The 22393-nt window shown below is 44.4% G+C and overlaps 1 protein-coding gene across 1 annotated transcript in view; it reads left to right on the top strand.

Annotated features, from left to right (window-relative positions):
* WNT2 (Wnt family member 2) overlaps positions 1–22393 on the top strand; it is a 53001-nt gene that overhangs the window by 286 nt on the left and 30322 nt on the right. Inside the window, exons 2-4 of the mRNA XM_073331631.1 lie at positions 1822–2045; positions 14026–14303; positions 18890–19154. Coding sequence (XP_073187732.1) covers positions 1822–2045; positions 14026–14303; positions 18890–19154 — 767 coding nt within the window. The remainder of the gene's footprint in view (positions 1–1821; positions 2046–14025; positions 14304–18889; positions 19155–22393) is intronic.

The following is a 22393-nucleotide window of genomic DNA, read 5'->3' as shown; positions in this document are numbered from 1 at the left end:
CCACTCCTCCGTCCCCATCCTTAACAATTAAACGTCTGTCTTACTACATATCTAAGGAGGACTCTTTGATTTGAGGACTGATCAGAGCTTTTAGCATGGACAGTAACAGCTGAGTCAGTTGGAGGTTGATTAAAATACGCCCCGCAGAGCTCCTATCACCAACTATATATAGAATCCATGTAAGAATTGGCAGAAGGAAATGTATGAAGATATTGCTTATGGCATGCAACAAGTTTTTGCATCGTTTCAGGTTCAAGGATATATCTGATTAATTCTCCTTGATTGAATATCCTTGCTCTTTTATTTACTTATTTTGCATGTAAAATGACAGCTGAAAATAAGCTTGTCAGAAAATCTCTGGGGTAACAACACACTGGCCAAATGAATCGATGAAAGTAAGAGGCATGGTGCAGTTTGTTCTAGGACAAAGTTGCATACGTGTGTGTAACACACGTTTGTTTACTGCCTTCCCTCCATGTTCATTCCCTTACATGAATTGTCAGAATAGTCTAGAGCAGAATTTTGTTCAGACCCTCGATTCCCTCCAGCCCCTCCTCCAGGAGAAAAAAAAAAGCTTCTCATCGCTGAACTAAAACCTCCAAATGAATAGCGGGGAAGCCTACGGGGACCACAGATCCTAGTTCAAAAGATATTTGAGCTGGTTGTGATACTTCTAAGCTAGCTGCAAAACACAAGGCTAATTAAGGGGGAGCCTAAATCAGAGATTTGCTTCAGAAAATGGGGTCTTAAAACAAAACAGACAAACCTCATTGAGGAAGAGGAGTTAAACTTCCCCTTGTAAACATAGTCACCAGGGAGTGCATTTAACGTTGACAGGGCTGACACTGGATCAAAGGTTGATTGATCAGACTGGCCATTTTTCAATTCAATTGCTATTTCTGTTCCATAGGTGCATAAACATTATTCATTGCAAGGACTTTTTGTCACGTTGTCTTTTACCTGTTACCGAAAATCTATATATTTGTTGCAAATAACAGCTTTAACGATTTGATGATCATATAAACTAATGAAAACGCAGAAAAAAGACATTTGCTCCTGTTTGATCGCTTGAAAAGTCAGCCATGGCGGTTTGGGTTTTATAAAAGGTACCTTTCTAAACATTTCAGGGCTAATAGCGAACATCTGGATACAGATGATGATGTAATTTAAGAACAAAAATGACAAAAACCAAAGTAAGGCGCTACAAAGGAGTTTTTGGTTCTTCCCAAGGCTCGGTAGGAATTACACAGCAGGCAAACGATTTTGAAAGGATTTCTACCAAAAAAGCAAATGCGGCTGTCAATTAGACTCTACATTAAACGGGCTCCGGAAGAGAGGCTGATCAGAATGTAGGCCCAGCAAGAGCCGACTTAGCCAGCCGCTCTGCGGCCTTTGCTCCTTGGAGGAGAATAAGGGGAAGGCGGAGGGATCCCAACTGAGCACTGAAAGCCGCACCGGCTCCTGGCAAACAGCCAGGCAGAAGGGCCCGTATCCCTGTACCAGTCCCACTCTGCTCTCCCTGATAGCTCAGCCCCGCTCTGCAGTCAGTGCCCTCCCCAGTAACTCCCCATTCCCAGCCAGGGTCTCTCCAACAGTTCCCCATTCAGTGCCCTCCCCAGGAGCTCCCCACTCCCAGGAACTGCCCATCTCCAGTCAGTGCCCTCCTCCTAGCTCATCCTCCCCCTCTGCAGTAGCTTCCCCCCGGTCCGTGCCTCCCCCCCTCCCCCCCCGCCCCAGCTGAGCCTGTCCCCACACGCATCGTCGCTCGCCCGCGGGCCCCACTCCTCGCCCCCGCTGCCTGTGCGCCTTTGCTCCCCGCAGGTACATGGGGGCGGTGGGCTCGTCGCGGGTGATGTGTGACAACGTGCCGGGCTTGGTGAGCCGGCAGCGGCAGCTGTGCCAGCGGCACCCCGAGGCCATGCGCTCCATCGGGCTGGGCGTGGCGGAGTGGACGGCGGAGTGTCAGCACCAGTTCCGCCAGCACCGCTGGAACTGCAACACCCTGCACCGGGACCGGAGCCTCTTCGGCAGGGTCCTGCTGCGCAGTAAGTACCCGGCCACACGGGGCGCTGCGGCCCGCGGACCCGGCCACGGCTCCCCTGCGCGCGGCCTGCCCGCCAGCGCCGCCGGCTCGCTCTGCTGGGGGACCAGTGAGGCGCCCCCGCCTGGGGCATGCGCGAGTCACCACTCGGGGAGCAGGCGGGATCCCCGTCCCCTGCGGGGTGGGGGGCCGGAACAGGCGGGATCCCCGTCCCCTGCGGGGTGGGGGGGCGGAACAGGCGGGATCCCCGTCCCCTGCGGGGTGGGGGGGCGGAACAGGCGGGATCCCCGTCCCCTGCGGGGGGAAGAGCAGGTGGGATCCCTGTTCCCTGCGGGGGGTGGGGGGAAGAGCGGGCGGTATCCCTCTCCCCGGCAGCGGGGAGCAGGAGGGATCCTTGACCGTGGAAGAAGCAGACCAGGCGGGATCCCTGTCCCTGGGGGGAGGCAGGGAAGGAGGAGGGATCCCTGCTCCTGGCGGACAGTTGAATGGCACACGGGGGCTCACACGATCTATGTGCCAGCACCTGCAGAGAAAGTCGGAGACGCCGCCGCAGCTGCCCCTGTGCCCTAAGGGGCTCCGCCCAGAACGGGAGACTGGTCTGTCCTCAGCGTGCTCCGGTCACTCATTAGTGGAGAGACCTGAGGCAGCGTGACACCGACACGCGTGCTCTTCGGAGAGCTGGCTGCAGCCTAGCTGTCCCTGTGTGTGTTGATGTGTGTGAGATCTGTTCCCCCCGGCCACCCAACCCTTCCCCTAGAGCCAGTACTGGGTTTACGATGGCATCATGCCCAGGCTCAGAAGGGGCCCCGGCCTGCTCCCCCCGGCACTGCGCCCGGAGACCCCGGCAGCTCAACCCTCACCCACCCCTGCCCACCCCTTGCTTCTCTCAGCCTGCTGGCCAGCCAGCCAAGGGCTCCTCTCTGCCCCTTGGCCAGACCCCAGCGCACCTCCGACTCCGGGCAGTCTCTGCTTCCCACCACCTGTGGGGCCCCGGCTGTCTCCCCCCAGCTGCGCTGCCTGGGTCTGGCGCAGAAGCCTGGTCAATCTCCGCCAGTTGTGGGGAGGTGGGCAGTCCAGTGCGGGGGTGCTTCGCTGGGCCCCTCCAGGCAAGTGGGTGCCGACGAGGGAGCCTGGCTGGGGAAGGCCCTGGCCTGGCTGATCTTGCCACTCCTGAGGGGCCAGAATAATTCCCTGCCCTGAGACCAGACCTGGCTGCACTGCTGGCCATAGGGAGTTGGGGGCCCAGGGTTGGGTGGGAGAGCTGTGTGGTACAGCATGGGCCTGCCCCAGGGAAAGGGGCACGCTGGCAGCACTGGGCTGGGTGGTTGCCCCATTGCCACTGGCCAGCCGCTCGCTTCAGGGACCGACCCCCTTGCACCATGCTCCATTGCCCTCAGGGGGGCCCACAAATATGTTTGGCGGTGAGCCCATAAAAGGTTAATCCGGCCTTCCTTAAAGCCAGGAAGCCTGATCTGCTGTTCCCCTCTGACGCTTAGCAGAGTGTGTTGCACTAATGCTACCATGTAATCATCCGGCCCCTGGGATGGGAGGCGGCCAAAAGTACAGCACAGCGTCTCTAGGCTTCCCTGGGGGCGTGATCCTCCCACCATTACCCTCCCCAAGAGTTAATTCATTGCGATTATAAATGTGTCCTGGGAGTACTTCTGAACGCGCTGAAAGCACTAAACGCTCCCTGGCTCCACCTAGAGCTCAGCGGGCCACTTAAACATTGTCACCAGCGAATCAGCCTCACGTGCATTTTGTCTTCAGAAAAGCTTTACCCGTAACCTTGGTGACGGCTGCTTGGAGTTGTTAGCTACATTTCCCACAGCCCGCAAACCATTAAGTGCCTTCCAGAGTGTTGTTAAAACTGACCATGTTTGAAACATGAGAGTAGCGCCTGTGAAATGTTTCTCGATTTATTTCTTTAAAACAATAGTTGTTTGAAATCTTTGGATCATAAATCAGAAAAAAAATAATTAAGTCAATTTATGATAACCCACGAATAATGGAATTGACATGGGGATTCATTAATTATATACTTTGGCACAGCTCCTCAGGTGGTGCATATTGTCACAACTCCATTGATTTTAATGCAGCTGTGATAATGTACATCCGCTGAGGATCTGCCCTTTTAAGTTAATTCTTAGCACTATTTTAAGCTTTGTCCTGGTTATATAATTTCAGGGGATAATATTGTATTGTTCTGTGTCAGGCAAAGAATCAGCCAGTAGATAAGAAGCCTTGCTTTGTAGGTGCATACAATTGTTGGGTAACAAGTAAGATTAAATTTATGTAACCATATTATTATAAAATGTTGTTAGTCCACAAATATTTCTTCCAAGACAAATATACCAAAGCATGAAGAGTAGATGGCCTGTAAACCAGTCTCATGTATATATAACTCACTATCCTAGAGCACTGCTTTGGCAAAACAAATGCATACTATATTAAACTTGCATCTTCCCTTTTGTAAGTAACTCAAATTTAGCTGCCAATTTCCTTTGTAAAAATGCTTAACTTCAAAACACAGGTGTGAAAGAGGACAATTAGAACCAAATTCTGCTGTTCTACTCACTTATGGTTATGATGATTAGGATGCACATGCGGGTGTGTATGAAAGTACTGAATATCATCTGTTGATGACAGGTCAGTGTAAGTAGAAACTGGAGTTAATATCGTTCCTGTTTAGTTAATATTAGAATTCTAGAATAGTAAAATTTAGTTAATATAATCACCATTAACTCATGCAATTAACTAAAAATATTAATCACAGTTTTAATTGCACTGTTAAACAATAGAATACCAATTGAAATTTATTAAATATTTTGGATGTTTTCTACATTGTCAAATATATTGATTTAAATTACAACAGAGAATATAAAGTGTGCAGTGCTCACATTATATTATTATTTTTGATTACAAATATTTGCACTATAAAAATGATAAACAAAATAAATAGTATTTTGCCATTCACCTCATAGAAATACTGTAGTGCAATTTCTTTATTGTGAAAGTGCAATTTATAAAAGATTTTTGGTGACATAACTGCACTCAAAAAAAAAAAAAACTTGTATGTAAAACTTTAGAGCCTACAAGTCCACTTAGTCCTACTTCTTGTTCAATCAATCGCTAAGACAAACAAGTTTGTTTACATTTATGGGAGGTAATGCTACCTGCTTCTTATTTACAATGTCGCCTGAAAGTGAGAAAAGGTATTCGCATAGCACTTTTGTAGCCTGCATTGCAAGGTATTTACGTTCCAGATATGCTGAACATTCATATGCCCGTTTGTTCTTTGGTCACTATTCCAGAGGACATGCTTCCATGTTGATGATGTTCGTTTAAAAAAAATTCATTGAATAAATTTGTGACTGAACTCCTTGGGGGAGAGTTGTATGTCTCCTGCTGTTTTGTCTGTGTTTTACTCACATTCTGCCATAATTTCATGCTATAGCATTCTCGGATGATAACCCAGCATGTTATTCGTTTTAAGAACACTTTAACTGCAGATTTGACAAAATGCAAAGAAGGTACCAGTGTGAGATTTTTAAAGCTAGCTATAGCACTTGACCCAAGGTTTAAGAATCTGAAGTACCTTCCAAAATCTTAGAGGGACGAGGTGTGGAGCATGTTTTCGGAAGTCTTAAAAGAACAACACTCCAATGCAGAAACTACAGAACTGGAACCACCAAAAAAGAAAATCAACCTTCTGCTGGTGGCATCTGACTCAGATGATGAAAATGAACATGTCAGTCTGCACTGTTTTGGATCGTTATCGAGCAGAACCCATCATCAGCATGGATGCATGTCCTCTGGAATGGTGGTTGAAGCATGAAGGGACATATGAATCTTTAGCGCATCTGGCACGTAAATATCTTGCAACACTGGCTACAACAGTGTCATGCAAATGCCTGTTCTCACTTTCAGGTGACATTGTAACGAAGTGGGCAACACCATCTTAAGCACTTGTAAACAAAATTGTTTGTCTGAGCGACTGGCTGAACAAGAAGTAGAACTGGGTGGACCTGTAGACTCTACAGTTTTACATTGTTTTATTTTTGAACGCAGTTTTTTTGTGTGCGTAATTCTACATTTGCAGGTTCACCTTTCATGATAAAGAGATTTGCACTACAGTATTTGTATTAAGTGAATTGAAAAATACTATTTTCTTTTTACAGTGCAAATATTTATAATAAAAATAAATATAAAGTGAGCACTGTGCACTTTGTATTCTGTGTTGAAATTGAAATCAATATATTTGAAAATATGGAAAACATACAAAATATTTAAATAAATGGTATTCTATTATTTAACAGTGCGATTAATCGTGATTAATTTTTTTAATTGCTTGACAGCCCTAGTTAATACTTGTTTTTAAAATGTTTCCTCACTGTCTGTCTTATTTGTTTAAAAATTCCCTGGGATAAGCCCAAACACAAACATTTCTTCAGAGCATTTCGAGAAGTGGTTTTCAACCCGGGTGCTGCTTGTGGCCCAATTGGCACACAGCTGCGGCCCATGTGACATCCTCATGGCCATAGAGGTAGGTGTTTGTGGGAGGGGGGTCCACATAACACATAGAGCGCTGCATATGCGACCAACAATGGTAAATAGGTTGAGAACCACTGATTTAGAGTCTGGTCCTGTAGTCTTTGGGCAAAATTTCCATTGACTTTAGAGGAAGTTTTGCTTGAGTAAGAAATTATATGTGGGATGAATGGCTTTGTTTGTGCTTATTGCTATGGGCAAGAAAAGCAGCCAGTGCTCCTCTGCCACCCTCCTTGGCCAGTAAATCTGCAGAAGCACTGAGCACATAGTGATCCCAACAACTAATTGACACCCCACTACCCTCCAACAGCTCCATCATGGATCAGCTTGTTTAGAGATGACAGGAAGACCACCTTCAGAGCACAGACATGGCTGCTTTACCTGTGCTTCCCCCCACACTGCACAACCCCACCTTGGTGCATAATGACCAATCTAGGCTACAAGTACAACTGGGGCTTTGTAGCCACTTTGTGACTCTCTCATCTGATCTAGTCGTGGCAAACATCCCAACCGGAGCTTTTTTCCTCAGACAGGTGTCCACCGAGTTTGTTGTGTCTGCATTTCCCATGTTGCCTAAGTGTGTTTGGGTCTGTGCATTCTGGGAAAATCTAAGCAGCTATCCCAAACTGCCTCTGCAGGAGATAGAATGCAAACTGAGTGGCACCAGCACCCAGTGGAGCAATGCACCTTGGGATTTCGGCTACCACACAGAGCGTTGGGAAGGAGGCCTGGTCAAACTGGTGACATAGGCAAAGGCAGCATTGAGCATTCTCTCAGGTGCTTGGCTGGCTGGTTCATGCTCAGCTTCTAAATGATCACTATGTGTACGGTTGAGAAGGAATTTCCCCCCAGGTCAGATTGGCAATGACTTTGAACTGGGTTCATTTCCCACTATAGCATGTGGGTGTGGGTTACTTGCCAACACTATCTAAGTATACCTCACTTAATCATTTCCCTGCCATTGCAGGGGCATCAGGCACTGGTGCACCTCGGTCTCTCCCATTCTCTGCATGTGGAACGTAATAGGCTAGTCTCCTGTGGGTTGTAATATTATAATTTTAATTATGGTTGTTGGGTTTAGGGTGCGGATGCTGGGTGGTGTTGGTGGCCCGTGATTTATGGGAGGTCAGCCTAAGTGATCTGCGAGTCCCTTCTGGCCTTAAACGCTCTGATTCACATTACACCAATCTGTCTCTGGTAACGGAGATACATGGTTGGCCCCCCTGGTTGCTAATACGGTATTATCCACAGGTAGCATGGTTACAAATCATGTTTACTACCTGTCCTGGTTTTCCTGGGATTGTCCCTCATTTTAGGTTTCAGAGTAACAGCCGTGTTAGTCTGTATTCGCAAAAAGAAAAGGAGGACTTGTGGCACCTTAGAGACTAACCAATTTATTTGAGCATGAGCTTTCGTGAGCTACAGCTCACTTCCTCAGATGCATATCGTGGAAACTGCAGCAGGCTTTATATATACACAGAGAATATGAAACAATACCTATTCCCACCCCACTGTCCTGCTGGTAATAGCTTATCTAAAGTGACTTCCAGCACAAATCCAGGTTTTCTCACCCTCCACCCCCCCACACAAATTCACTCTCCTGCTGGTGATAGCCCATCCAAAGTGACAACTCTTTACACAATGTGCATGACAATCAAGCTGGGCTATTTCCTGCACAAATCCAGGTTCTCACATCCCCCCCACCCCCATACACACACAAACTCACTCTCCTGCTGGTAATAGCTCATCCAAACTGACCACTCTTCAAGTTAAAATCCAAGTTAAACCAGAACATCTGGGGGGGGGGGGTAGGAAAAAACAAGAGGAAACAGGCTACCTTGCATAATGACTTAGCCACTCCAAGTCTCTATTTAAGCCTAAATTAATAGTATCCAATTTGCAAATGAATTCCAATTCAGCAGTTTCTCGCTGGAGTCTGGATTTGAAGTTTTTTTGTTTTAAGATAGCGACCTTCATGTCTGTGATCGCGTGACCAGAGAGATTGAAGTGTTCTCCGACTGGTTTATGAATGTTATAATTCTTGACATCTGATTTGTGTCCATTTATTCTTTTACGTAGAGACTGTCCAGTTTGACCAATGTACATGGCAGAGGGGCATTGCTGGCACATGATGGCATATATCACATTGGTGGATGTGCAGGTGAACGAGCCTCTGATAGTGTGGCTGATGTTATTAGGCCCTGTGATGGTGTCCCCTGAATAGATATGTGGACACAGTTGGCAACGGGCTTTGTTGCAAGGATAAGTTCCTGGGTTAGTGGTTCTGTTGTGTGGTATGTGGTTGTTGGTGAGTATTTGCTTCAGGTTGCGGGGCTGTCTGTAGGCAAGGACTGGCCTGTCTCCCAAGATTTGTGAGAGTGTTGGGTCATCCTTTAGGATAGGTTGTAGATCCTTAATAATGCGTTGGAGGGGTTTTAGTTGGGGGCTGAAGGTGACGGCTAGTGGCGTTCTGTTATTTTCTTTGTTAGGCCTGTCCTGTAGTAGGTAACTTCTGGGAACTCTTCTGGCTCTATCAATCTGTTTCTTTACTTCTGCAGGTGGGTATTGTAGTTGTAAGAAAGCTTGACAGAGATCTTGTAGGTGTTTGTCTCTGTCTGAGGGGTTGGAGCAAATGCGGTTGTATCGCAGAGCTTGGCTGTAGACGATGGATCGTGTGGTGTGGTCAGGGTGAAAGCTGGAGGCATGCAGGTAGGAATAGCGGTCAGTAGGTTTCCGGTATAGGGTGGTGTTTATGTGACCATTGTTTATTAGCACTGTAGTGTCCAGGAAGTGGATCTCTTGTGTGGACTGGACCAGGCTGAGGTTGGTGGTGGGATGGAAATTGTTGAAATCATGGTGGAATTCCTCAAGGGCTTCTTTTCCATGGGTCCAGATGATGAAGATGTCATCAATATAGCGCAAGTAGAGTAGGGGCTTTAGGGGACGAGAGCTGAGGAAGCGTTGTTCTAAATCAGCCATAAAAATGTTGGCATACTGTGGGGCCATGCGGGTACCCATAGCAGTGCCGCTGATCTGAAGGTATACATTGTCCCCAAATGTGAAGTAGTTATGGGTAAGGACAAAGTCACAAAGTTCAGCCACCAGGTTAGCCGTGACATTATCGGGGATAGTGTTCTTGACGGCTTGTAGTCCATCTTTGTGTGGAATGTTGGTGTAGAGGGCTTCTACATCCATAGTGGCCAGGATGGTGTTATCAGGAAGATCACCGATGGATTGTAGTTTCCTCAGGAAGTCAGTGGTGTCTCGAAGGTAGCTGGGAGTGCTGGTAGCGTAGGGCCTGAGGAGGGAGTCTACATAGCCAGACAATCCTGCTGTCAGGGTGCCAATGCCTGAGATGATGGGGCGCCCAGGATTTCCAGGTTTATGGATCTTGGGTAGTAGATAGAATATCCCAGGTCGGGGTTCCAGGGGTGTGTCTGTGCGGATTTGATCTTGTGCTTTTTCCAGGAAGTTTCTTGAGCAAATGCTGTAGTTGCTTTTGGTAACTCTCAGTGGGATCAGAGGGTAATGGCTTGTAGAAACTCGTGTTGGAGAGCTGCCGAGCAGCCTCTTGTTCATATTCCGACCTATTCATGACGACAACAGCACCTCATTAGGTAGCTGTCCCAGGAAATCTGCAAGTCTTCTGGGACATTAAAAGTCCTGATATTTTTTTTGGTCAGTCATCCCCACCCCCCGTTGGCTCCCGCAGTGGGTGTAGTGGGAGGAGCCACGGGCAGCAGTTCCTGCTCAGAGGGAGCTCTAGCTCTGGTGCGTCTGAGAGCCATGGGGACAGGGCAGCTTGGGAGCAGTGAGCAGGACAGGGGGAGCTTGGGGCTGGCAGCACCCAATCACTGCTGTTTAGGTACTGGCTGTGGGGACAGGAGAGAGGTGGATCCAGCCAACGCTGCATCCTGTTCAGCCAGGTTGATGCCTGGGGCAGCCCTGGGATCTGATGCCCTCCCGCAGGGGTGGGATGAGGAGTGCCCTGGGTGGGGAGGAAGGCAGTACCCAGGGATGTGTGTGGTGTGGTATGGGGGAGCAGACAGATGTTCTTGATTTATGGTTGTCACTTCTGAGGTACAGAAAACATGTATAGTGTCAGCCAGTGTCACTAACTGCTTGCAAAGTGAGGTGAAGTTGTGTAGATAGGTCTATGTGGCACACAGGGCCTTTTATTTGTTACAAGAGATGTCTGTGTATGTTAGACCTGGTCTGGAATTTTTCAACAGAAAATAAACTTTCTGCAAAATTGAAGTTTTCCAGTGGAAGACTTTAATTTTTTTCCGTGAGGAAAATCAAAATGAAATACTGTATTTCACATTGGCTTGACCCAAATTGGAATATTTCATTCTGTTGAACTGACCTGAAACATTTTTGTTTTGAATCAGTTCAATAAAATATTAAACTGCTACTGCCTCTTGGGAGTTGTAGGTCTGGCCCCCATTCTTTCCTAGGGGCTGGGCTCCCTGGAGGAATACATACATCTCTCAGAATGTAACATGGATTCCCATCTGACCAAGCTGCATGGTGCATCATGGGAGTCAAAAACTCTTCTGAGTCTGGCCAGCAAAGGAGAATGGGGGCATCAGGCTCCTAAACAACAACTCCTCCCAGGAAGCAATGGGTGACAATAGGAAAATGCAATTTAATGTTGAGATAACTCAAAATCAAATAGTTCTGGTCAGTTCAACAAACCCAAATGAAACATTTCAACAGTTGTGAATCAAAATTTGTCAGAAATGCTATTGTGTTAGTACAGGAGTGTGAGGAGCCAAGTTAGTTAACAATATCTTTATCATTACTTTGTGGTCACAGCAGAGACCAAGTCCTGTTCAGCACTGTGGTACAATGCAGCCCACATCTGGCTGAGCCTTCTAGATGCTACTGGAATAAAAATGTTAAATACTAATAAGTCAAGTCAGTGAATCGTGGTTGAACCTTGTTCCCCTAGGGTTTATTCATGAGGGGATGACACAATTCAGAATTTTTCTGGTCTACACCTATTACAAAGTCATGGTCAGCATAGTGATGGCTAATTTGACTCTTTGAAGTCAAATTAACATACTTTAACATGATAAAAGTTTGTAGTGAAGACAAGCCCTCAAGTGATAGATTCCTCTTTATTCCTAGGGGTTTAGCCAGTGCATGAAGTGCACTTCTCACCTTCCTGCACTAGCTTTAACATAGACTTAAAGACTGCATTTTTCAACACAAACTTACTTTTCTGAATGTCTCTTTTGCAAACAGTGTCACTTGTACAACTCATAATCCTTTGTTGTCCATTGGCTGTTTTGAGTTGCTTTTGAAAACAGTCATTTGATGATTGTTTTTTTCCTCTGGAGAACACTTTACTACTTGAAATAAATTTGAATATTTGTATTAAGTAGACTGCACGGTAGTTTTTTAAAGAGCTGAGGTAAGTGTAATTTAATATGATGTAGATATAGTTTCCTGATTTTTTTTAATAGGACTGGCAGAAGTCATTTTCAGCCCACTGTTACAAAATTAAAAGGAGTACTTGTGGCACCTTAGAGACTAACCAATTTATTAGAGCATAAGCTTTCGTGAGCTACAGCTCACTTCATCAGATGCATATCGTGGAAACTGCAGCAGACTTTATATATACACAGAGAATATGAACCAATACCTCCTTCCACCCCACTGTCCTGCTGGTAATAGCTTATCTAAAGTGATCATCAGGTGGGCTATTTCCAGCACAAATCCAGGTTTTCTCACCCTCCACCCCCCCACACAAATTCACTCTCCTGCTGGTGATAGCCCATCCAAAGTGACAACTCTTTACACAATGTGCATGACAATCAAGTTGGGCTATTTCCTGCACAAATCCAGATGTGGATGTGAGAAAACCTGGATTTGTGCAGGAAATAGCCCAACTTGATTGTCATGCACATTGTGTAAAGAGTTGTCACTTTGGATGGGCTATCACCAGCAGGAGAGTGAATTTGTGTGGGGGGGTGGAGGGTGAGAAAACCTGGATTTGTGCTGGAAATGGCCCACCTGATGATCACTTTAGATAAGCTATTACCAGCAGGACAGTGGGGTGGAAGGAGGTATTGGTTCATATTCTCTGTGTATATATAAAGTCTGCTGCAGTTTCCACGATATGCATCTGATGAAGTGAGCTGTAGCTCACGAAAGCTTATGCTCTAATAAATTGGTTAGTCTCTAAGGTGCCACAAGTACTCCTTTTCTTTTTGCGAATACAGACTAACACGACTGTTACTCTGAAACCTGTTACAAAATTGTAACTGAAATGAGCAAACTTTAAATCTGAAATGAACAAAAGCTTCAATGCTATACAATATTTTGCTCTTCCAGTTAGTATTGACATACAGTGTGCTTTAAAAAGTATCCGGCTTCTGGATATCACCAAGCTGTTTCACGTTTTCTGACTGGAGAGCTCAGTTTTTCTTCAAGTTGTTCATATACTTATTGTGGCAACTATTAATAAGTACACATACTAATAATGAAATACAGCACTGTCTGAAAGCAAAAGTGTATTAAGACCCTAAAGAGTTTTCTATCTAGCACAGCTGTGTATTATGAGTTACTACTTATTATTAAAAGAATTTTATGTAGGTATTGCACTGAAATATGTACCTTTTTACCTTATGAGAGGGCATTGTCTGTAGTGTAATAAAGTATTGTATCTGAAAATAGACAGAACTGTATGAGTACTTGGCATGTGGAAGTGCAATTATAGGGCCAAATCCTACTCAATCACACAAGTAGTCCTATTGATTTCTTCAGTAGTTCTTAGGGCTTGGCTACATTTACATTTTATAGTGCTCTAACTTGCTGGCTCAGGGGTGTGAAAAATCACCCCCCTGAGCGCAGCAAGTCCAAGCGCTTTAAAGCGCCGTGCTCCCAGCGCTCAGAGCTAATCCCCTCATGGAGGTGGATTACCAGGAGTGCTGGGAGACCTATCTCCCAGCGCTTCCGCACGACCACACTTGCACTTCAAAGCGCTGTTGCGGGAGAGCTCCCGCAGCAGCGCTTTGAAGTTTCCAGTGTAGCCATGCCCTTATTTGCATGAATAAAGTGAACAGGTTTGGCATCTAGGTAGCAAGCTTGTTTTCTTGCAGTACAACCAAAGATTTTCTAAATTCACTAAAACAGCTGTCCTAAAAGTGTATATGTACAATACAACTGATCTATGAAAGTGTATTAATAAATACTAGAAACAAACTTGTAATGTATCCTAATTCAAGACTTCTGTTGATGAGCTTTTACTAGAGAGGGGGCCAAATTCAAGCTATATGTAATTCTCTAATGAAATTACACCAGGTGTGAATTCAACCCAATTTCTCTTTTGTACACTGTGAAGTACAGCATAAATGGATCTTAACCATTAAAATTATCTGGAACTGAATATCTCAACCATTTTAAGGCCAGACTTCTTGTTTCAGGTAGCCGGGAGTCTGCCTTTGTGAATGCCATCTCCTCTGCTGGAGTTGTATTTGCTATCACAAGGGCATGTAGTCAAGGAGAATTAAAATCATGCTCCTGTGATCCTAAGAAGAAAGGGTCTGCCAAGGACAACAAGGGCCACTTTGATTGGGGTGGTTGCAGCGATAACGTTGACTATGGTGTCAAATTTGCCAGAGCATTTGTGGATGCCAAAGAAAGGAAGGGAAAAGATGCCAGGGCACTGATGAACCTTCACAACAACAGAGCTGGAAGAAAGGTGGGTTTGACATGTCTGTCTTACTGCAACTTATCTTCTCTAAATGACCTAAAATTCCTTCATCTATTTACAAAAAATGGAAACATCATTCTGGGAGCATTATCCTTTGAGACTCATTAACATATGTCAGCAATGCATTTGGGATGAAATTCACTCTGTGCAGAGGGCCAGTGTAAGATCTATGGCACCACTTACATGCTCACCTAAGGCCAGAATCCTGAGAAGGTTTACACACATACTTAATTTTATGTACAGTGAGTAGTTATCCCATTGAAATCAATGAAATTATTCATGTCAGGAGATCAGACTAGATGGTCTGGTGGTCCCTACAGGCCTTAAATTCTATGACAGGGGTTCCCACCCAAGCACGAAGACAACCATGTGCCAATCTGTGCTAAGCACTTGTATAAGTCTTTGCAAGATCAGAGTGTAAGTGAGTTTAATTGGTGCCTAGACCTTGCACATAGGTGAATTCTAACCTGGGTGAATAAAGAAGGGAAACCTTTAAATACACTTGAAGACAACAGCAAAGGATTGGTTTGGCCCAACAAATCCTTCTATCCCAACAGTGAAATAAAATAGCGTAATTTACATCTACATGGGGACAATAAACATGCAAACAGAAATGATCAGAGGGGGTGAAATATACCTACTTCACTCATCTAAAAAATGCAAATATTAAAAAATAAATAGAAACAAATTGCACTTGTTTAGCCCAAAGGCTCTGACCCAACCTTTATCCGAACAGTGTGTTAAAATAATATCCTTGGAACTTCCAAAATAGTCTTATTTTTGTTAATAAATGGCAATAAACCGCTAGGCATGTTTCCTACTGCTTGTGCAGTGAGTTAGAAAATACACTCACCTTTTGCCTTGGCATTTATAGAATACATATAAATGAGTATGGTCCATCTGACTGGAGTGTATTGATTAAATTATTCAGAGGACAGGAAAATCATTATATGCACAGCATCTGAAAAATTGTCATATAGCCACACCAGAATCTTTCACCGAAGAGAAGATTTACTCGTTAAAAATGAAGAATTTTGATGACTTTGTTCATGAATCTCTGTTCTTTTTCCATGCACATTAAATAGGAAGAATATTTTTCATATTTTGTGTGATCGTTTTAAAAAAAAAATCCCTAAAATGGATATGAAGTCCTTTTACATTAACCATCCACCATAAGAAAAATGTGTCCCCTTTTAACCCTTGATTTGGTTAATTCTGGTGAATCTACAATGGTCCTTCATGTTAGATTGTTTGTTTGTCTGTTTTTTTGTTTTCTAACAGCCTCTCTCCCCCTACTTTCAAATGGTTGTCGACAACACATGGTTTAGCCAGATGAGATTATCCAATCCAATGAAGTGTCAGAATGGCCAGTCAAAGAGGGCTATCTCAACTGGCTTTATAGTGTAAGGGACTGACTGCAAGTGGCTGTTGTGTATATGAGACAGCTCCTGATTTTATAAGGGTGAAAGCTCCTTGGCTGGGAGTATCTGCTGTGCATGCAATTTTTCAGGATATCTAACTGCTAAAAAAAAAAATAAACAAGCTATTAACATTGATCTAGAAAGGTACTACCACATCTGGTAAGTGAATAGGTTGGGGGCATAAGATCAATGAAGAGACTTCAGCAAATGTTTTAAGTTTTAAACTAGCCAAGAAACAAAAGTTATAAAGCAAATCCCTGTATGCTTTAGAACCTGATTTTTAGAAGGGGGTTCCCGTTTTGTACCCACAGTTTAGTGGTTTAAATTTAGTTAGAACATGATGTCCTTTAGATGTCTCATTACCTGAGTGTATCAACAAATCTGGCAGTTACAGGTCTAGATGGAATGAATTGTATCCAGTTATTTTTCCTCTACAAAATGGAAGGCCAAATTGTGATGAGAGGCCCTTTCAAAACTAGCCCTTACATTTGAGTAAATCAGAACATCCCATATGCACCAAATGAATGGCTATATTGTATATCATTGTCTGAGCATCACTTAAGAAAAAACCCTCCTATATCTTAATGGGCGGCTTTTGATGTCTGAGGCCTCAGTTCAGCAAGGTACTTAAACATGTGCCTAACTTTAAGTACTGAGAAGTCTCATTAATTTCTACTCACATGCTTAAAGTTAGACATGTGCTTAAATTCCTTGCTGAATTGGGGTCTTATTTTAATACTAAGTTCATCAGTCCAGATAGGACTGTGAGAATGTCAGTGACTGATTTGAACCAGAGTGATCTAATTGTTTACCAGTCACAGAAGGAAACCAAGATGCTGGTCTCTTACTCAGGGTATGTAATGTATTGTAACTTCTTTAGAAAGCTCTGGGCTGGAAAAGGCCATTCCAGTCTACTCCATATCCAGTAATAGGGCTTTTTTTCTTTTCTGCAACACAGACCCTAACGTGCATGCATTTCATGAATCCTAAGAATAGACTTCCAGAGATGTAATTGTCATAGATCAAAGGTCTATGTACTATGACTTATCACATAATTAATAAATTTACCCGTTATTTGTTCAGTAACATCCATACAAATATGTTAAAAGCCTGACCTGAAGCTGAGACTGCTTTAACACCATCCAATCATTATATGAATGATGACGATGAAGGCCTCAAGTGCAAGGCAATAAAATTCTTATAAACCTTTCTAAAAAAAATGGTAAAAATAGAAGTTATACATATATTTTGCTTTCAGATGCCACATAGATGAAAATGACTAGCTCACATCGGATGCCCTAGTCTGATGACATAACACACTTTATGTTGTCTGTGTAAAATAAAATTACTAAGAAACCACGTTAATTATTGGTTTATTAATAATAAAATTACTAAGAAACCAGGTTAAACAAGCCACATCTAAGAAACTCTTTGTAGATCTGGATAGGCACTCAGATACCATGGATAGATCTGGATGAGAAATGGAAAAATTACTGTAAAAATGTTTATATTGGATTTTGACCTGCTTTCCACTGAAATTTTGATGAAAAGATTAGTTGAAATTGTGAATTTCACAATTTTTTGATCAATTTTAACCACGGTGAAGGATCTCTTAGAAATGGGCAACCTCATAAAAAGTGAGATTGACAGGTCTGGTATGGTGTTACCTCAAGCTGAATGACAACACAGTAAACCCGATAGCATTTCTGAGGGGGCAGATTCTGCCTTCAGCATGTTGTCAAGGTTCCTCCCCCACTCTGAACTCTAGGGTACGGATGTGGGGACCTGCATGAAAAACCTCCTAAGCTTATCTTTACCAGCTTAGGTCAAAACTTCCCCAAGGTACAAAATATTCCACCCGTTGTCCTTGGACTGGCCGCTACCACCACCAAACTAATACTGGTTACTGGGGAAGAGCTGTTTGGACGCGTCCTTCCCCCCAAAATACTTCCCAAAACCTTGCACCCCACTTCCTGGACAAGGTTTGGTAAAAAGCCTCACCAATTTGCCTAGGTGACTACAGACCCAGACCCTTGGATCTTAAGAACAATGAACAATCCTCCCAACACTTGCACCCCCCCTTTCCTGGGAAATGTTGGATAAAAAGCCTCACCAATTTGCATAGGTGACCACAGACCCAAACCCTTGGATCTGAGAACAATGAAAAAGCATTCAGTGTTTTACAAGAAGACTTTTAATAAAAAATAGAAGTAAATAGAAATAAAGAAATCCCCCCTGTAAAATCAGGGTGGTAGATATCTTACAGGGTAATTAGATTAAAAAACATAGAGAACCCCTCTAGGCAAAACCTTAAGTTACAAAAAAGATACACAGACAGAAATAGTTATTCTATTCAGCACAATTCTTTTCTCAGCCATTTAAAGAAATCATAATCTAACACATACCTAGCTAGATTACTTACTAAAAGTTCTAAGACTCCATTCCTGGTCTATCCCCAGCAAAGACCCAGCATACAGATAGACACAGACCCTTTGTTTCTCTCCCTCCTCCCAGCTTTTGAAAGTATCTTGTCTCCTCATTGGTCATTTTGGTCAGGTGCCAGCGAGGTTACCTTTAGCTTCTTAACCCTTTACAGGTGAGAGGAGCTTTCCCCTGGCCAGGAGGGATTTCAAAGGGGTTTACCCTTCCCTTTATATTTATGACACATGTGCATTCCCATTGACTTCCAGACATTTGTGTTCTGTCACTAGAACTTAATTTCTGTCCCAGATATCAGTGGAGGGAAGGAGGGAAATGATTTCTCAGTAGCGTTGCCTGGATCTTCAGGGAGACTGAAAGTAGAGGGAGAGGAGAAAACACCAATCCTAAAAATTGTTGGTATAACTGAGTAAACTAAGGTTTCAGAGTAACAGCCGTGTTAGTCTGTATTCTCAAAAAGAAAAGGAGTACTTGTGGCACCTTAGAGACTAACCAATTTATTTGAGCATTTGATGCTTTTCTTTTTGAGTAAACTAAGCAGACTGTCCTAACCTTGTGAGGATGACTCACTGCTGCCAGTGGGTGTCACCACAGACCATGATTACAGGAGCCATTACAAAGCTGAGACTGCAGGATCAATGGGAGGGGAGTGAAAAACATAAATTAAAATGTAGCCTGTTTTACCTGTTTATATTTCACTGGCTTTTTTGGCAGGCTGTGAAGCGGTTTTTGAAACAGGAGTGCAAATGTCATGGTGTGAGTGGATCATGTACTCTGAGAACCTGCTGGCTGGCCATGGCAGACTTTAGGAAAACAGGAGATTATCTATGGAGGAAATACAATGGAGCGATTCAGGTGGTCATGAATCAAGATGGCACTGGTTTCACCGTGGCTAACAAGAGATTTAAGAAGCCCACCAAGAATGACCTGGTATACTTTGAGAGCTCGCCAGACTACTGTATCAGAGACAGGGATGTAGGTAAGCTTGAGTTACCACACATACATGGTTTGATTTCAGACTTTTATTCCTTGAAGGTAAAAAACGACAATCAGTATTGGATTTACATATATTTCCCTCACTCTTTCCATCACTCTTTATTACCTAAAGTAAGAAGGACAACTCAGTACAAGAGTGAGAGATAATACAGCTTCTCTGCGAGCAAAATCCTGGCCTTCTCTAAACTGAAGAGAACCAATTGTACCAATATTGTACATACATTGGGGGGTTTGTGGCAATGAGAACAGTAGTTTCTAGTTAGCTTTTCAATGAGACAGTCATATAGTTCCCCAAATTGGACTTCAACTAGCGTTCAATCAATAAGATGACACTACATGATTTACTAATGCTATAATGGTCCCAAGAATGGAGCAGCGTTTACAGTTGCATGTATTACCTTTTTCCCTCGTAAGCAATATCAGTGATTCTTAAGCATTTTGGGTGCTGTCTTCAAGTATTACACACCTTCTCATATTCAACTGCATTCTAATCTGCAGGAGGGTTGGGCTCCAAAACCCATGGTGACGATTACCAGACAGAGGGGCTTGAAGTAGTCTCAGTTTCACTGTGAGTTAGAGATTGCACAACTGATCAAGAGACAGGCATTGGTTGTGAGCAGTAGCATTGCTATAGTTAATGGTGGGGCTGGCTTACTGTTTAACAGCCAGCTTTTCTAAGTGCTCTAAAATCCATAGGCTTACTTGGGTTCTCTCAAAATTGCTAGGCATTATGGGGAGCAGGAATAGTGCTCCATATCTAAGACCACCTGAGCAAGGCATTCTTGAGATACAACCTCCCCGTGCAAAAAAATTCAAGTGAAGTCAACATTTTACAATTATTGCAAAGTTTGGGCAGCCCAGAGGCTCAAATGAGAGCTCATATCCTCCCAAAACAGATATCACCCACGCACGATTGAGCTCAACTAATGTCTGGCACTCACTGCCCCTTTGGGGAAGGAACATTTAAAAAGTCATGCAGGGTAAATGTTGGCTCTGCAACATGGCTCAAACCAAACTGATGAGCCTGGAAGAGCCAGATATGAATGCACAGCAGGAATGTGGCTCTGTTGCAAGCCAGAGTATTTACAGCCTGATGTCTGTGTATGTGGATTTTTCAAGGTGGCATGGGATGGCCAGAGAACCTTGGCAGCCCCAAGTGCTATGAGTTTTGACTCCTGCCCTTGGCAGCATTTTGATTATTGTAATGATTAGTATAGACAGCACCTCCACCACTAGATGGTGCAATATCTTTATTGTAGTGTTATCATTGTCTTGTATGTTGTGGTGTTGCCCTGACATCAGGGGGATTAGCAGTTAGCTTGATGTTACCTGTGAGTGCTGGAGTTGGTACTTGCAGTAGCCCAATCAATCTCTGTGATGCTATAACAGGGGTGGACAAACTTTGTGGCCCTAGGGCCACATCAGGTACAGAAATTGTATGGCCTAGAGATGTGGCCTAGCCCCTGCCCCCATTCCAGCCCCCTGGGACTCCTGCATCCTATCCAAACACCCCTGCTCTCTGCCCCCTGAGCATCCCCCCCCCAGACATCCATCCCCTATCCAATCTCCCCTGCTCTCCACCTCCTGACCACCCCCCAGCCCCCTATCCAACCCTCCCTGCTCTCTCCGCCCCATGTTACCTGTGGGGTGGGGGAAAAGGGGGCTCAGTCCTTTCCCTGTGCGTTTCCCCTGCTCGTTTGGCTGCTCTCCCTGACAGTCAGGCAGGGCTCGCTTCCTATCTGGGCTTGGCTGCTGGGGACAGGGGCTAAGCATGCTGGAGGTGAAGGGGGGGCGCTGGCTTGCTCTACTCCTGTCCCCAGCAGCAGGGCCCAGGCCCCTTGACCACACCGCCCTGGAGCACCAGGTCTGGTGACACTATAGCCATGCCGCCTAGCCTGAGCTGCAGCCACGCTGCCAGGGAGTTGGGCTGGCTCCTCTGCAAGCCTGTCCTGACCCCACTCCCTGGCAGGAGCTCAGGGGCTAGAGGGAAGGGTCCTGCGGGCCAGATGTGGCCCGCGGGCCGTAGTTTGCCCCCCTCTGTGCTATAAGCAAGTATTTCTGTATGTGTCTTGTGTTCATTAGCGGCTTTCTGCCTGCATTCTTCAGGGGCTCCTTCTGGAAGTTTTGCAATAAGAGCAAAGCTTCTGGTTTAAGAGACAATATTTCAAAGTGCTCTAAAATCCAAATTTCAGACTGGTTTTACTTGCAGTATTATCAAGGAAATAGCATTAATGTCATAGAGGGAAGGTGAAAGACTCTAGTAAGTAGCAGCATTAGGGTGATGTAATCACTTGTGCTTCATGCTCCTTATAGGATACCAGGGTTGGAAGGGACCTCAGGAGGTCATCTAATCCAACCCCCTGCTCAAAGCAGGATCAATCCCCAATTTTTGGCCCAATCCCTAAATGGCCCCCTCAGGGATTGAACTCACAACCCTGGGTTTAGCAGGCCAATGCTCAAACCACTGAGCTATCCCTCCCCCTCAGCCCCATTCCCTGAATAGTGGGACCAAGTGTGATCAAACAAAAACAGGTAGCTGTGAGTCTCACCAGTGTCAGCATGTTTAAAGAAGTTGCTGAGCATCAGAAAATGCATTCACAACAGACAGCCCTGTTCTAGGGACTGCATTAAGATTATCATTGACTAATACGACACTAGAATACTGTCATCAGTCAAAACAGCCACTTACATTTATCATGAAAAGTAAACACAGGAAATTTCAACTTCCTATAACAATTCATCCAGTCTATACCAACCAAGAATTCATACCTATCTATTTCAACTCTCCAAGTGCTCTAGTTTCTTGGGAAAAGAGGTCCAAAGGAAATGGACACTAAAATTTTTAGTCTCCTGACCCTTTTAAAAACAGTAATAGCAACCTTCACATGACAGTTTCCCCCACAAACTTCTGTAGAAAAATCAAGCAGTGCACAAAACTGAAGTAAAGAGTTTAAAATGATACTCTTACCCCAAAGAAAATGTTTTGTAGACCTTTTTCACCCCTGTTAAAATGGAAATCCTGCTGTAACCTTAACTGTGGTGTGGATATACGAGGGCCAGGAGTAGAGACAGTGCTGCAAGCTGCAGTGGTTCAGTTAAGGGGTTCTTTAGTTACAGCTACCTCCCCCAGTACGGTGACCAGATGTCCTGACTTTATAGGTTCCAATATTCATGGCTTCGTCTTATACAGGCACCTATTATGCTCCACCGCCTGTTCTGATT

The sequence above is a fragment of the Lepidochelys kempii genome, chromosome 1, assembly GCF_965140265.1.
Source record: "Lepidochelys kempii isolate rLepKem1 chromosome 1, rLepKem1.hap2, whole genome shotgun sequence".
NCBI classification, from domain to species: Eukaryota; Metazoa; Chordata; order Testudines; family Cheloniidae; genus Lepidochelys; species Lepidochelys kempii.
This window is presented reverse-complemented; position numbering and strand designations above follow the sequence as displayed.